The sequence below is a fragment of the Herpailurus yagouaroundi genome, unplaced genomic scaffold, assembly GCF_014898765.1.
Source record: "Herpailurus yagouaroundi ecotype Mexico unplaced genomic scaffold, PumYag 29, whole genome shotgun sequence".
Lineage (NCBI taxonomy): Eukaryota > Metazoa > Chordata > Mammalia > Carnivora > Felidae > Herpailurus > Herpailurus yagouaroundi.
Window position 1 is genome coordinate 96634197 of NW_024412377.1, and position 17454 is coordinate 96651650.

The window sequence follows — 17454 nt, forward strand, 5'->3', positions numbered from 1 at the left end:
TCTCTCTCTCTCTCTCTCTCTCTCTCTCTCTCTCTCTCTCTCTCTCTCTTTTTCTCTCAAAATAAATAAACATTTTTAAAAATTACACAAAATTTAGATTAAAAAAGAACTAGATGTTTGGAATATGTTAAATAAAACAGCTGTGCTATTTTCAGCATGTATGAAATTCCTGGAAAGTTTCACAGAATACTTTTCACTACCTGTGGGGCAGTTAAAAGTCAAAGGAATCTCATTTTCCTTTTATGCTCCAATGCACTGTTGGAACTCTTTCTTAGGATTTTATGAATTTTTAACCTGCTTTAAAAAAAAAAAAAGAAACATGCTCTGGGCTTTTTGTTTTCACTTTAGATATAATGTCTAGGGTAACTAAATCTACCTTTCATTAAATATAGCTAATATTCAAGTTTTCTAATGAAAAGCTTGTTGAATTGCGATACTGGAATTGTCGCAGCCTCGATCGCTTTCTTCCTCTCCTTCCTTCTTCCTTTTTCTCCTGCCTCTGAAATGGTTTTTCTACTTCAGTAACATCAGCTTTCCTAATCCCCCCAAGACCCATGCACCCAAACACTCATTTTCCCCCGAAGGCAGTGAGAACCAGAAATCAAACAACTGTCCCTCTTTCTTCTCTCTCTTAATCCTGATCTACTTTTGTTCCTCACACTCATATCAGTCAATTCTAGCAAATCTCTAGGTGAATCCTTAGTTGCTAATGCTGGTTATGCCCTTTCAGGTTAACAACGTAACTTATTTTGTTCTCATTTCCACTGAATCAACTTACTGTTTAGCTGATTGGACAGTCCACCTTGATTATTTTAGTTTGGTTTGGTCTTTCTTGGAGAGAAATAGCTCTGATTAATTTCTTCTTGCTGCTTAAACTTTTTCTGGCTGATTCACGTGATCCATAACTGACCTAGAAGTAACCACCTTGGATATGGTTTTATGTTGTAACATTATACTGTAAACCTTATTCTTGGACTGACCATCAATTACTAGAAACAAAGAGGATTTAGGAGAATGAAATTAAAGGTCAATATGGAAATTCCATTAATAATTGAAAAATAGTGAAGTGATAAGGTGGAATCAAGAAAGTAGCCTTTTGACCTTTAATAAGCTTGTATAATTAATAGCATTATGGTATAATGAGTTAAAATATTTACATATGAAATAAAATACATGCAATTTAAAACCAGAAACCCACAAAAGAAAGTTACCCTCACCACAGTAATATTTTCTATATTCCTAACATTTCTCCATGTACAATATTTTTAGGTAAAGTATATAAACTATCATAAAATAGATATTTCCTTATATTTACATATTTTTCTAATTCTAAGCATTTTCCTGTATTACACATATTTTTCTTGTTGGTTGTTTTTTTTTTTTGTTTTGTTTTGTTTTTGTTTTTGTTTTTGTTTTTAAAGTAAACTCTAGAGTAGAGATTCCAGTCCAGTCCAGTAGAGATCAGGAGTCATATGCTCTAGGAACTAAACCAGCTCAGGTGCCTGTCTTGTTTTTATTTGAAGAAAACCTGTATTCTTTCAAGTTGGCAGATGGTGACCATACCTACCCACTCTCCTCTTGGACACTGATGTTTTCATTTTCTTCACTAGCATAGCCTAATATTTCAGTTGTAAACTTTCAGTGCCCAGAGATCCCAAGGGGTCCACAGAGTTGCACTTTAATGATCCCATGCTAAGATTGCCCCTGGTTAACAGGTTTGTCCAATGAGCCCTTGTTCTGATCTCTACTAATACCAAATTTAGATAATCTTATGATGCAGTGACAATAATAAGTGTCAGTTTGAGCTGCATTTTAAAGCCCACTTGTTTTCCAGAAGAATAAATTAAGTTTGCCTTGATAGACAAATCTTAATTAAAAGTAGAAATAAGACAGAAAATTTTGTGAAGAAAAATAATTCCATTATGAGTAACAGGCAAGAAAAGCTGAAATAAACTCACTTTGTATATGTTACAGAGAGATTTCTGGCTGCTTTTGTAGATAACTCCGGAACTGAAAAGTAGGGCAGATAAAAAAATTAAAACTTGATTTCTTTCTTCCCTTTGCCTTCCTACTTCCCCAAGTAAAATCACATTTTCTTCCATTTTTGTGCTATCTTCTTTTTCTTCAGTAATTCTTTGAATATCTTTTCTTCTAACCAATTAATTGCTTATATAAACCCAAAAGCTTTTCAATTCTTTGAAACTACCTTTCTAAATTGTGTTATCTTTACATTTCTAAATTGTATTGTTTCAGATAATTTTATGAGTTGCTTTGCTTTAAAAAATTATTTCTCCTTTAAATTTCCTTTTTTAAATCTTTGACTCATATTTCAATGGAAATATGGTTTGTAAGTAAACATACATCAGAGTCACTCTTAACTTGAAGATAATCTTGTGTATTTTAACAAAAGCGTAACACTTTTATCCCCTACCTCCCTTTTTTTAAAGGAATCAGCAGGCGGGGATCTTCAGTCTCCTTTAACACCAGAAAGTATCAATGGAACAGATGATGAAAGAGCACCTGACGTGACACAGAACTCAGAACCAAGGGCTGAACCAACTCAGAATGCATTGCCATTTTCACATAGGTACAGATTCAATTCAACCATCATGATTAAGTAAAATGTGTAAATATGGAAACTTACTTGGTTTTAGATAAATCTTGCAAAGTTACTACCCTGAGTGAAAATTCCAGGTCAGTCTTTTTTTTTTTTTTTTTTTTTTTTTACTTTTTCTGTTAACCTCAGAAAGGTTTTTATAATTTATAGTTTATGGATGGCTAGATGGACTGGAATGAACATTTCCTTTATGTAGAAAAAGGGCTACCTAGTTAATTGCAGCACAAATCACTTTTCAGTGAAACAATATCTTATTATAAATCTCTTCTCTCTCTTTTTTTTTTAACACAGCCGTAAAAGGCCTCTTTGTTAACCTGGTTTCCACTTTCATCTGTGTTCTTGAGGGTTATACATTTTTTTAAAAAAACAGGCTTCCTACTCTGAAATTAAGCTTTACCGTACTCTTAGAGGTGATGTCACCATAGGATTTCACAGAAGGAAACGAGTTATTGTCACTTCTATTAGTGTTAATGTCAGATTTAGATTTTGCATATCAACTAACAGAAGATAAATCTTCACATACTTCTGAATTTTAAAAGAATTTGGTACTTGAAAAAGATACAGTGTATCTTAAATGTGTTCTAAACCAGTTACATTAATTATTTGCTATTCTGTGGTATTTTTAGGATGTAGGGAGGTCTGTGGAACTGTACCCTTGCAAATGTAAACAAAAACCTATTAGTCACTGTCTTAAAATTAATTTTCATCCTTTGGAAACTTTTGACTAGGTAATTTTAAATAAAGTTAAGAGATGCACAACATAGGAAAACTACTTTCTTTTCAAGACCACTTCTTAAAAAATCAAATTCTTTAGCATATTCAGAAAAATTGTGAAGTGATATCATCCAAACTCTTCCATGAGAATTCTAATTTCGATTGAATTTGTTAACTGTTAGAGGCAACATAGATTATACATATCAGAGACAAACATTGAGAGACCTCATGGTCAGATTGAGGAAGAAGAAATTAGTTACAGGGTTTTTTTAAGAATGTGTGAGGAAAACTATTTGATTTTGAGGTATTCTAATTTTGTTCCTAAAAATGCAGTAATTTTGCATAAAACAGTAGACATATCTTAGAATTATCATGGAGATCATGCTTTAACTATTGCAGTGTAAGCATATTCTCTTTTCTGTTGTTACAAACATTACTGAACACATGAAAATTTTTGAGTTCCCTGAAGACTGCATTTTCACATTGATTTATAAAGTACACACTTTTTTTGAATATACAATTAGAATTAAAGAGCAATGTGATTAGTATGTAGATTTAAAAAAATGCCAAGGGAAGGAAAAATTTTATTCCTATTAAATTTAGCAGACCCATTTCAAAGACTTAAATGCACTGCATATAATTACAAACTTGATTTCTTTGGCTAACACTTAAATGAGCCATGTGCATTGAATACTGTAGCTTTGGAAATAACTTTTATATTTAACATTTGTAAAAACTGTTTCTGCTTTACTTTATACACCCCAAATTCTCAGAATGTTTGTTTTACTAATCCTTTGTACTTGAATTTACTAACTAGAATTAGTCATCTATTGATTTTCTCTGTTCCTGGGAGTCTAATAGGACTTACTTTGATTTGAAGATACAGCTTCTTTGGTAGAATCTATAGATTAGCCATGGAGATACTTTGAGTTCTGAAAAGAATTTAACAGGTCATTTTAAGCTTTTAATTATGTTAAAGGTATTAACACAATCTTATAGTTCTCCTGTTAGAGTATTTTAAATATTCTTTAGTTTATAAGATTTTTGAAGATTATTTTCTGAAGTGGTTTGATTTCCACCTGAAATAGAAGACTGAATGTTTTATAGCCAGTGTTAGAATCCCAAAATAACAGAAGAGACCTTAAAGATGGTATAAACCAAGATCTTCCAAACTGGTAGTTTGAAATCAATTTAGGTTATTCATGGCATTCTGAGAAATGAAACATAATAAAATAGGAAACATCAGAGTAAAAATCACGTTAAAAGTAGAAACTTTATTTTAGTCCTATACAGATTTATGTGTGTGTTCTGGATCATGGTGTAAAACGTCCAAGTTTGAAAATGTGTACCTTTGACACATGAGGAGACTAAATCACAGAGGTTAGGTGAGTTGTGCTAGGTCACATTGTTCAGTAGTAAAAACTTTAGTAGTAGTACAGATCACCTTTTGACCCCAGTAGGTACAGCCGGTGGTTAATAGTGTATTTTAGCTCCATTCCCATAACATGCACATTGTTGTCAGGAAGTTAATAACTTCCTGTCCTAGGAGAACTCTGTAGACATAGGATCAGTGTTTCATGAATTAGAAACACAAAGAATATTAAAGTAATCTTCACTTAAATCTGAAACTTGTGTTTACACTTGAAACACTTTTTTTTTTTCCCCGTGACAAAGGAAGACAATTAATGTTTTTAAGGCTTATTTAGGCTATTTTGCCTTTTTTTCCTTATTTCAAGAGAAAAGAATGAACAAAAAATATTTTGCCAGCATTTCTCTGTTCTGCCGTCTTATTGCTACATAAGGAGCAAAACACTCGAATGTCTATGTCTATGTGTTGTCCTTTGTAAAGGAAGGATATGGGGAACAGTGATCTAGTTATTCAAGTTAATTAAGAGTTGATGGTGTAATAGCACGTAGCAAGACAATTTGTGCTCTTAAAATTCAAACTGTATGCCTAAATCTCATGAATTAATTAACATACCAAAAGAAAGCCCTGATTTTCATTTGGTCCTGAAAATTTTAGTAATGTTGCTACAGTTGGCTCTTTACTCTCTGTAAGTTTTATGTACTTTTTAAAAAGTACTAGCTTTAAAGATACAAGCAAGATTTTTTTTGTTCCTCTTTAAACTTATACAATTTTTCATGTTTATGAAAGAATACTGTAATGAACTCCCATTAGTGCATCACCCAGCTTCAAGAATTATGAAAAAATGGCTAATCTCAATTCATTTCTATCCCTGCACACTCTTCCACTTTTGTATTATTTTTAAAACAAATCTCAGACATAATTTCATCCACAAATACTTTTTAAACTACTTTTTAGCTTTTTAAAAACTTATTTACGAGGGTAGTACAGTTTTTTATATTCTCTAATTCAGTGGCATTATCAGGTTACCTTGAATTATTTACTCTTTGATTTGTAATTATACTGCTGAACTAAATTTTGAAATGTATGGGCTGTTAAATACTCCGTAGTCAAGTGCTAAAGTACTGTTTTATGCCCTTGCCGTCAGCTATGCAAAAACATTCTCACTAAGTTTCAATAAATTAATAAATTTATAATGTATTTATTTAAATGCTTTTTTAAAGTTTAGGATGTGTAAACAAGGGAGTTTGTGAGGATGAAAATATTCACTAATTTCTTTGAGGAAATAGCATTACATTTTATCTAACTTGCTGTATTTTCTTAAAATATTTTTTAACCTAAATGATAAAAATCATTTTGGGACTGAGCAGGTATACACTGACCAACTGAAGTGTTCAGGGCATCCTTTGAGACCTTAGTCTTGGATTAGCTATATACTAAATGAAGAGCTATATGCTAATAGACCAGCATATACAGTTGGGTGAAGGTTTTGTTTTCTCCTCCCAGGGAGTTATTGTTTCTTCATAACATTGACTGTATAGAATTTTGAAATTACTTGTTAGCACTTAAGAAGAAGAAAACATAGGATTTGTTTTTTTAAGATTTAAAGCTGTTTAAAATTCTCTTGGAAATAATTTTATTAGTGTCCTGGTGTTACAACGTAATACTGAAAACTAAAACTTTTTATTTTGTTCATTGTAAATTTATGCTCCCAAATATACAGGAATATGTTGATAAATAAGTGCTGTTACCATATTTCTGAGAGTCCAGAACAGACATACACATGCATTAGTAGTTCGTGAAACTATTTTCGTAGTGACGAATTTTAATAACGTTTTGGTTATCTTAATGGAAAAAAGGTTCTTTTAAGCACTGATTATATTTACATTCTTTTAATGTTTCAATAATATATTCTTATGGTGCTGCTAGAACTTCTACATTTTGGGGGTACTGCATGTATCTTCTGTTAAAGAGATTTTTCTGCCACTTTGTGTGTTTCCAACAGATACTCATTAAAGGATGTATGCAGAAATATCACTCTTTAGTACATTGATTTTGCTTTAAATCAGCATAACTATAATTTTACTCAAATTTATGGAATCTGGGTGGGTTCATTTCATTCCTATTTAATAGATTAATTCATCCATTATCAGAGTTTCAGAAAGCTACTATTTTAAAACTGATGAGGGATTTTTGTACAGTTTCAAAAACTAAATTTCATTGGAAATGTTACACACAGTTTTACTTATATGTTAGAATTGTTAAGAAGTGCTTTATCTTGAATCAAATACAGTTTGTACTGACTTGAAAGATGATAGAAACAAGAAAAAAGTTTTGAGTTCTGGGGTTCTATACTCTCCACAGCTGTGCCTTCTGTCTCCGCCTTTTATGGATAGTAGGCAAAATTTACAAGATTTTAGTTGGGAACTAAAATAGATATAATTTCTGTGGCTGACTCTTGTTTGGATAAGATTTTGTGTGTATGGGGCGCCTGGGTGGTTCAGTCGGTTAAGTATCTATCTGACTTCAGCTCAGGTCATGATCTCGCAGTTCCATGAGTTCGAGCCCCGCGTCGGGCTCTGTGCTGGCAGCTCAGAGCCTGGAGCCTGCTTCAGATTCTGTCTCCCACTCTCTCTGCCCTTCCCCTGCTCATGCTCTGTCTCTCTGTCTCAAAAACAAATAAAAATATTAAAAAAAATTTTTTTTAAGATTTTGTGTGTAAACCTGGGACTTGAGTTCACAAGAAGTGCTTTATCATGAATATAATCATAGATGAAGATTTAAGTTGTAGGATTTCCCTTATAGTAACAGTTAAAAATGACATAATTGTTATTTTTCCACCATGGAACCTCAAAATTTAGAGTAGGTTTTTTAAAAATTAACTAAGATTATGAAAGATTGTAACTTAACAATTTAGAAATGTCAGAATTTCCTTTACCTTCATTGTGAACAGGTATCATTTTATAAGAGGTGCTATAGTAATTCAGTAATAGATACAATTTACATTCTCTGGGAAGTGAGAAACAATGTATGTATTTTTGAATAACAGGCAATAAAAAAATAGAGTTTAGTGACCCGAAGTGTTTACTTTATTAGCTTTCTAAATAAGTATACTTGAATTTTTACTTTGCGTTTTTCAAGAACTAATCCTTATTCTCTTCTAACGTCTTCCAAAATATTTTGAAGAAAATGTGGAAATTTGCTGAAGCATTTTTTCAGGTGTTAACACTTAATACAGGTTATTTGTAAGAAGAAAAATACTTTTCATATGAGACAAAGACATTACTAATTCACCTCCATCAGGGATTAGTCCTTCTCCTTCTTCCCCCTACCAGTGTCATTAATAGGAAAGAATGTTTACCAGTCCATTCCAGTGATTGTGAGCTTCTATTTTCAAAATTACTAGCTGGAGTTAGAGGTGTGGTTATTCACAGTGGTACAGATTGATCCTAGATTAACTATGATCTCTTCCCCGTAGAGGGCTTCTAAATTTCCTTTTATTGTTTCATTTCTGTTTTTAAAAGACCATAGTGGTGATTATGTTGGAAGGGAGGTATGTGATATGGATAGTTCTGTTCTAGGACTTAGAGGAAAATGTTCTTTGAATTTGGCTTCCCATTTTCCCTCTTATTAGAGAAGTAAGGGACAAGATCAAGATGTGTACAGAGGCAGAGGTCAAACAGGCTATGTAAATGTGTGACACTTGTGGTGTGGAAGAAATGGTGAGGTCTGTAGTAAAGTAAAGTGTGCAAGGTTCATCTGAAGGTAATAAAGTTTTTAAAAAATAAGGTCACACAGAGGGGTGGGGACTAGATGACCCATCCGATTTCTAGTCTACACTTTCCAGAGGAAACTTTGATTCACGTATGGTTTAACTCATGGGAAGAATTTTAAGCAATTTCTAGCTAGTAATATTTGTTGTTGTAATAACTTATAAACTCTTGGTGGAGGTATTTGGGAGGATATATTTGCAGATGAATCCTGGGTATGTCCTCTTTGGTGACATATTACTCTGACAGGTGTTCGTTCACAAACAAAAATCACACAGTTTCAGTGGCATGGTATATATATAGACCACTCCATGGTCATCAGATGAGGCTTCCTCAGCTTCATCATCCTGTGCTTCTGTTGCTGTTGCCCCAAATTGCTTGTAGTTCTTCATATAGCAGCAACCATGCTGTTTCTCATCTGCAAGTCTTTGCTTCCTTGTTTTGGGAATGTCCTTCCTTCTCTTTGCAATGGCCTTGTACCCACACCCCATACTGCCTACCACCCACCTCTGCCTTTAATTCAGCCACCGACTGTTTGACCCCTACATACCCTTCAAGCTTCAGCACCACTGCCTCCAGTAAACCTTACTCTGGTGCCCTCATGTTGAATTACATGCCCTCCTCTATTAAATCTCTATTACCTCCTAACTTAATATGTGCAAGTTAACATGAAATTATCAGTTTCTCCTGCGGCAGGGATTGTGTTTTATCCATTTGTATTCCTGGTGTTTAGCATGGTAGACAGTCAGTAAATATGAATGCAGCAGTTTCCCTTACAAAAATTGAGTACATGCACTGAATACCCTTGGTAGGGCTTCAGTCAACTGAAGTTACACCTACAGGTTCATAAAACTTTGAAACTAAAATGTAAAACTAGCTATATTCTTTGAAATTCAGTCACTCTTAACAAATTTAAGTCTTGAGTTTAACTGACTTAGTCTAATTTTCTTCGAAATTTCCTAGTTTGTATAAAGAAATTTTAAAAATAGTGTGTTAATAAACAATGTTCTTAAGTACCTGAATAACGTGAAAGATGCTAAAATGCTTTATTGTAACAGAATAATTTTTTATCCTTTTGATAATAATTTTTCTTTTTATCTAAAAAGCACTGCAGAATGTTTCAGTGATGTATTTTTTTTGTAAAATTAGGCAATACTTATATTCTTTGTTTTTAAAACCAGTTGTGACCAAAATGTGTTTTTTAAAAATTTCATCTCTTACCAAGGTCAACACAAGCACTTATTATTTGACTCAAAGAAGTGAATTTCAGGACTACTGATTTTTTTTTTTAATTAAGAATTGTACTATGTACATTTCACAGAAGTAAAGATTGAGAGAACACATTTCATATGACAATAAGCTCACAGTACACTGAAAAGTATTGAAGGTAGTCATGCCCTAGGGACTAAACCTTCCTTATAGGGTATATAAAATGTAAATATGACTAACCAGTTAAATAAATGTGCATTTTACTTGTATTTATTTTCCATCATTTTGCCATTTTCCTCTGACAATTTAACTTGGCCGTGTATCCAGTGGAAACAAAAGAGTTAATTTTTATGACTGGACTAAACTGAAGTCTAAACGTCGATATTAGAACTTTGGAGATAGGGGCGCTGGGTGGCTCAGTCGGTCAAGCATCCAGCTTTGGCTCAGGTCATGATCTCGCGGTTTGTAAGTTTGAGCCCCACGTCAGGCTCTGTGCTGACAGCTCAGAGCCTGGAGCCTGCTTTGGATTCTGTGTCTCCTTCTCTCTCTGCCCCTCTCCTCCTTGCGCTCTCTCTCTCAAAAATAAACAAACAAATAGAACTTTGGAGATAGAAGGAACTTTATATTACATAGCCTACCCACGTCATTTTACAGAAGTGGAAGCGAGTCCAGGGAAGGGGTATGCAGCATCAGTGTTTGCTAATGGCTAGATTAGAACAGAGAGGTCTCCAAAGACATTGATCATTAGGGTCCATCCTGGTTGAGGCAGCACTCCTGCTGCTAAACTCCAAGAGGGTTTGTTTTCTGTGTCACATTTCAAGATACTTTTCATCTGGATATTTGTCATTGTTCAACCCATATTTACCATTACTTGTTAAATTCATCTACTAGATTCTTAGCTTGTGGAGTAAGTCTTACTGGCTTGCATTTCTTGGTGTCTCATATAGTTTCAAGCCATTTAGATATGTAATAGATAAATTAGTGAATTTGTTGAGCAAATAAATGTGTGTTTTTACCATTACTGAGATGACAGAGAAGTTGGTACATCTTGATCATTACCAAGAAAAATACACCATATACTAGACAGGGCCGACAAAGATAATATAAAGAATAATTAGTTTAACCTTTTAAATTCTAACAGGATCCACTTAGCTATTAATATTACCATCAGTAATTTTAGTAACTACTTTATTGAGGTGTAATTCACACACTTAGCCATTTACCTGTATAAAGTGTACAATTCAGGAGGTATTTAGTATATTTTGTAGAGTTGTGCAGCCAATACCACAGTCAATTTTAAAACATTTTCATCATCTTCCCCAAAGCCCTGTACCCATTAGCAGTTACTTTCTTTTTCCCTTTCACGCACTGTCCCTCCTTCCCCCAACCCAAGGCAATCACGGATTTTCTGTCTCTGTAGATTTGCCCATTCTAGATAGTCTGTATCAATAGAATTATATATCTGGTCTTTTGTGACTGAATTCTTTACTGAGAATGAGTTTTTCAAGGTTCATCCGCGTTGTAGAGTGTATCAATACTTCATTTCCTTGTATTGCTGGATGATACTCCATTGTGCGGATATACTAGACTTTATTAATCCACTCATTAGTTGGTAGACATTTGTGTTGTTTTCACTTTTTGATTTTTTTTTTCAACGTTTATTTATTTTTGGGACAGAGAGAGACAGAGCATGAACGGGGGAGGGGCAGAGAGAGAGGGAGACACAGAATCGGAAACAGGCTCCAGGCTCTGAGCCATCAGCCCAGAGCCCGACGCGGGGCTCGAACTCACGGACCGCGAGATCGTGACCTGGCTGAAGTCGGACACTTAACCGACTGCGCCACCCAGGCGCCCCTGTTTTCCTTTTTTGAACGTTACACCATTGTTATGAATAATGCTGCTGCTGTGAATATTTGTGTACAGGTTTTTGTGTGGCTATATGTTTTCAGTTCTCCACATATATTGTACAACTAGAATTGTTGGGTCATAGGGTAATTTGATGTTTAACCTTTAGAGGAGCTGCCAAACTGTTTTTGCAAAAGCAGCTGCGCCATTTACAGCAGCAGTGTATAAGGGTTCCAGTTTCTTTACATTATCAGAAACACTTGGTATTAGATGTCTTTTTGATTATAGCTATCGTAGTAGGTGTTAAACGCTATCTCATTATGGTTTCGAATTGTACATATTTCCCTGATAGCTAATATTATTGGGTATCTTTTCATGTGCTTGTTGGCCACTTGTATATCTTCTTTGGAGAAAGGGCTACTCAGATCCTTTGTCCATTTTCAGTTGGGTTGTTTGGTCTATCTTTGTTGTTGGGTTGTAATTCTTTATATATTCTGGATATAGAAACCCCTGACCAGATAATGATTTGCAGATATTCCCTCCAATTCTGTAGGTTGCCTTTTCCCCTTCTTTTTTTTTTTTTAATTTTTTAAAAAATTTATTTATTTTTGAAAGAGCATGAAAGGGAGGGGCAGAAAGAGAGGGAGACGGAGAATCTGAAGCAGGCTCCAGGCTCTGAGCTGTCAGCACAGAGCCTGCTGTGGGGCTCAGACCCACAAACTATGAGATCATGACTTGAGCCGAAGTCGGATGTTTAAGCAACTGAGCCACCCAGGTGCCCCTGTCTTTTCCCCTTCTTGATTGTGTCCTTTGCAACACAAAAGCTTTACATTTTAATTAAGTCTAATTTACCTACTTTGTTCCATTTCTTACACTTTCGTGTCACATCTAAGAAACCGTGTTGTAATTCAAGGTAATGAAGGTTTACACGTGTTTTTTTCTGAGCATTTTACAGTCTGAATTCTTACATTTAGGCTAATTTTTGAGTTATTTTTTTCTGTACATTGTGAGATAGAGGCTCCACTTCATTCTTTTGCCTGTGGATATCCACTTGTCCTGGCACTATTTGTTGAACAGATCATTCTTGTCTTATGGAATTGTCTTGGCATCCTTGTCAAAAATCAGTTGACTGTACATTTGAGGGTTTATTTTTGAACTCTGAATTCTAACACACTGATCTATCTATACTATGCCAGTACCACACTGTCCTCACGATTATAAGTTTGTAGTATGTTTTGAAATTCGGAATTTAGGTCCTCCAACTTTATTCTTCCTTTTCAAGACTGCTTCAACTATTCTGAGACCCTAGAATTTCTGCATAAGTTTTCGGATCAGCCTGTGAGTTTCTGTAAAGAAGCCCATTGGAATTTTGATAGGAATTGCCTTGAATCTGTAGAACAATTTCATGGGTCATCTTAATGTGAAGTCTGTCAGTCAGTGAACCTGGGATGTTTTCCTATTTATTGACCTCTGCAATTTCTTTCAATAGTGTTGTTTAGTTTTCAGAATGTAATTTTTACGTTTCTTTTGTTAGATGTATTCCTAAATATTGTTTTTTTGATGCTGTTATTGAAATTATTTTCTTAATTTCACTTTCTAATTGTTCATTCCTAGTATATAGAAATAAGATGGTTTTTATACAGTGATCTTGTGTCCCATAAACTTGCAAAACACATAATTTTAATAGTTTCTAGTTACTTCCTTAGGATGTTTATATACAAAATCATGTCATCTGCAAATAGAGATAATAACATTTCTTCCTTTCCCATCTAGATTTTATTTCATTTTCTTGACCAATTGCCCTGTCTAGAACCTCCAGTATATGCTGAATAGAAGGGACAAGAGTGGACATCCTTGTCTTGTTCATTATCTTAGGGGGGGAAGCTTTAAGTTTTTTATCATTAAGTATGACAGTATCTACAGATTTTTCATAGATGCTCTTTATATTCCTAGTTTTTTGACGTTTTTTTCCATTGATACTCTAGTTGGTTAGTGATTTCCTCCCCTTAGTTGGTAGCTTTAGAAATCTGTGCTTTGACAAATACAGCAATATGCTTTCCTTGTGTTTATCTCTTAAACGGTAATTGATAGTTTCTTTAACTGATAAAAAGAACTTAATGGAGAGGAAAAATTCCTTTATAAAAATGTTAATATTTTTTATTTTATTTTTTTAAGTTTCTTTATTTTGAGATTGAGAGTGAAAGAGAGAGTGCGTGCCTGAGTTGGGGAGGGGCAGAGAGAGAGATGGAGAGAGAGAGAATCCCAAGCAGCCCTACACTGCCAGTGCTGCTGGAGCCCATTGTGGGGCTGAAACTCACGAGCCTCGAGATCATAAGCTGAGCTGAAATCAAGAGCTTAACTGACTGAGCCACCCAGTTTCCCCTATCGGTATTTTTTAAAAGCACATCACTAGGCTTTAGTTTTTCTATCTAAAATTATGAAACCTTCCAGTTTTCTAGCTTTTTATCTTTCCAAAGTATGTGGAGCAGCTTTTATGAATGGTGGTAGTAGGGGTACATTTACTTCCTTATCTGATTTTTGAGTGACTTTTTTCTTCATTGATTTTTTATATTAAAATAATTAGTAAAGGGGAACCTGGGTGGCTCAGTCGGTTAAGCGTCCGACTTCAACTCAGGTCATGATCTCACGGTCCGTGAGTTCGAGCCCCACATCGGCCTCTGGGCTGACGACTCAGAGCCTGGAGCCTGCTTCGGATTCTGTGTCTCCCTCTCTCTCTGCCCCTCCCCCGTTCATGGTCTGTCTCTCTCTGTCTCAAAAATAAATAAACGTTAAAAAAAATAATAAAAATAAATAAAATAATTAGTAAAAATATGCCCTATTCATTTATTTTTGTTTCATTGATTCTTTTATTTTTCTTTTCAAATTTTTATTTAAATTCCAGTTAGTTAACATACAGTGCAATATTGGTTTCAGGAGTAGAATTCACTGATTCATCACTTACATACAACACCCAGTGCTCATCATACCAAGTGCCCTCCTTAATATCTATCACCCATCTAGCCCATGCCCCACACTCCTCCCTCCGTCAACCCTTAGTTCTCTATCTTTAAGATTCTCTTATGGTTTGTTTTCCACTCTCTTTTTTCTTTTTTCCCCTTCCCATATGTTCATCCATTTTGTTTCTTAAATTCCACATGAATGAATGAAATAATTTGGTATTTGTCATTCTCTGACAGACTTACTTCGTTTAGCATTATATACTCTGTCTCCATTCGCATTGTTGCAAATGGCAAGATTTCATTCTCTTTGATGGCTGAGTAATAGTCCATTGTACGTGTATACCATATCTTCTGTATCCATTCATCAATCAATGGACATTTGGGCTCTCTCCATAGTTTGGCTATTGTTGATAATGCTTCTATAAACATCAGGGTGCATGTACCCGTTTAGATTCTGTACTTTGTATCCTTTGGGTAAATATCTAGTAGTTCTATTTTTAACTTTTTGAGGAACCTCCATACTGTTTTCCAGAGTGGCTGTACCAGTTTGCATTCCCACCAACAGTGCAAGAAGGTTCCCCTGTCCCCACATCCTCGCCAACACTTGTTATTTCTTGTGTTGTTAATTTTTTAATTTTTTTTTAATTTTTTTTTATTTTTACATTTATTTATTTTTGGGACAGAGAGAGACAGAGCATGAACGGGGGAGGGGCAGAGAGAGAGGGAGACACAGAATCGGAAACAGGCTCCAGGCTCTGAGCCATCAGCCCAGAGCCCGACGCGGGGCTCGAACTCATGGACCGCGAGATCGTGACCTGGCTGAAGTCGGACGCTCAACCGACTGCGCCACCCAGGCGCCCCTCTTGTGTTGTTAATTTTAACCATTCTGTCTGGTGTGAAGTGGTATCTCATTATGGTTTTGATTTGCATTTCACTGATGGTTAGGTATGTTGAGCATCTTTTCTTTTAGCCATCTGGATATCTTTGGAAAAATATCTATTGGGGCACTTGGGTGGCTCGGTTGATTAAGCGACTGACTCTCGATTTCACCTCAGGTCATGATCTCATGGTTCATGAGATTGAGCCTTGCATCGGGCTTTGTGCTGACAGCCTGGAGCCTGCTTGGGATCCTCTGTCTTCCTCTCTCCCTTTCTCTCTGTCCCTCCCGCACTTGTGTGCACGTTCTGTTTCTCAAAATAAATAAATAAACATTATCTTTAAAGAAAAGTGTCAGGGGTGCCTGGGTGGCTCAGTCGGTAAGCGTCCAACTTCAGTTCAGGTCATGACCTCACGGTTCATGGGTTCGAGCCCTGCATCAGGCTCTGTGCTGACAGCTCAGAGCCTGGAGCCTGCTTCAGATTCTGTGTCTCCCTCTCTCTCTCCTCCTCCCCCACTCACACTCTGTCTCTCAAAAATAAATAAACATTAAAAAAAATTTTACAAAAGAAAAGTGTTGGAGCACCTGGGTGGCTCAGTTGGTTGAGCGTTCAACTTCAGCTCAGGTCATGATCTTATGGTTCGCGAGTTTGAGCCCCACATCAGGCTCTGTGCTGACAGCTCAGAGCCTGGAGCCTGCTTCAGATTCTGTATCTCCCTCTCTTTCTGCCCTTCTCCCACTCATGCTGTGTCTCTCTCTCTCTCAAAAATAAATAAACATTAAAAAAAAACTGGAAGAAGAAGAAAAATGTCTGTTCATGTGTTCTCATTTTTTTTTAACTGGCTGATTTGTTTTTTGGGTGTTGAGTTTGATAAGTTCTTTATAGAGTTTGGTTATTAACCCTTTATCAGATATGTCATTTGCAGATACCTTCTCCCATTCTGCATGCTGCCTTTCAGTTTTGTTGATTGTTTCCTTCGCCATGCAGAAGATTTTTATCTTGATGAAGTCTCAATAATTCATCTTGGCTTTTGTTTCCCTTTTCTATGGCGAGGTGTCTGATAAGAAGTTGCTCCGGCTAAGGTCAAAGAGGTTTCTACCTGTGTTCTCCTCTAGGATTTTGATGGTTTCCTGTCTCACATTTAGGTCTTTACCCACTTTGAACTTATTTTTGTGTGTGGTGTAAGAAAGTGGCCCAGTTTCATTCTCCTGCATGTTGTCCAGTTTTCCCAACACCATTTGTTGAAGAGACTGCCTTTTTTCCATTGAATATTCTTTCCTGCTTTGTCAAAGATGAGTTGACCATATAGTTGTGAGTCCATTTATGGGTTTTCTATTCTGTTCCATTGATCTGTGTGTCTGTTTTTGTGGCAGTACCATACTGTCTTGATGATTAAAGCTTTGTGATATACCTTGAAGTCCACAATCATGATGCCTCCAGATTTGCTTTTCTTTTTCAGGATTATTTTGGACATTCGGGATTTTTTGTGGTTCCATACAAATTTTAGGATTGTTTATTCGAGCTCTGTGCAAAATGCTAGTGGTATTTTAATAAGGATTGCCTTAAATGTGTCAATTGCTTTGGGTAGCATAGATATTTTAACAATGCTTATTCTTCCAGTCCATGAGCATGGAATGTTTTTCCCTTTCTTTGTGTCCTCTTCAGTTTCTTTCATAAATGTTCTTTAATTTTCAGAGTTGAGATCTTTTACCTCTTTGGTTAGGTTTATTCCTAGGTATCGAATGGCTTTTGGTGCAATTGTAAATGGATCAATTCCTTGATTCTTTCTCTGCTGCTTCATTGTTGGTGTTTAGAAATGCAGCAGATTTCTGTACATTGATTTTATTTCCTGTGATTTTGCTGAATTCATGTATTAATTAGTTCTAGCAATTCTTTGGTGGAGTCTTTCAGGTTTTCTTTTTTTTTTTTTTTTTTTTCAACATTTATTTATTTTTGGGACAGAGAGAGACAGAGCATGAACGGGCGAGGGGCAGAGAGAGAGGGAGACACAGAATCGGAAACAGGCTCCAGGCTCTGAGCCATCAGCCCAGAGCCCAACGCGGGGCTCGAACTCATGTACTGCGAGATCGTGACC

At 35.5% G+C, this 17454-nt stretch overlaps 1 protein-coding gene across 3 annotated transcripts in view; it reads left to right on the plus strand.

Annotated features, from left to right (window-relative positions):
• HOMER1 (homer scaffold protein 1) overlaps nt 1–17454 on the plus strand; it is a 145176-nt gene that overhangs the window by 71206 nt on the left and 56516 nt on the right. For all 3 annotated transcript variants that reach the window (XM_040449916.1, XM_040449906.1, XM_040449925.1), the window contains exon 5: nt 2448–2587. In XM_040449916.1, coding sequence (XP_040305850.1) covers nt 2448–2587 — 140 coding nt within the window. The remainder of the gene's footprint in view (nt 1–2447; nt 2588–17454) is intronic.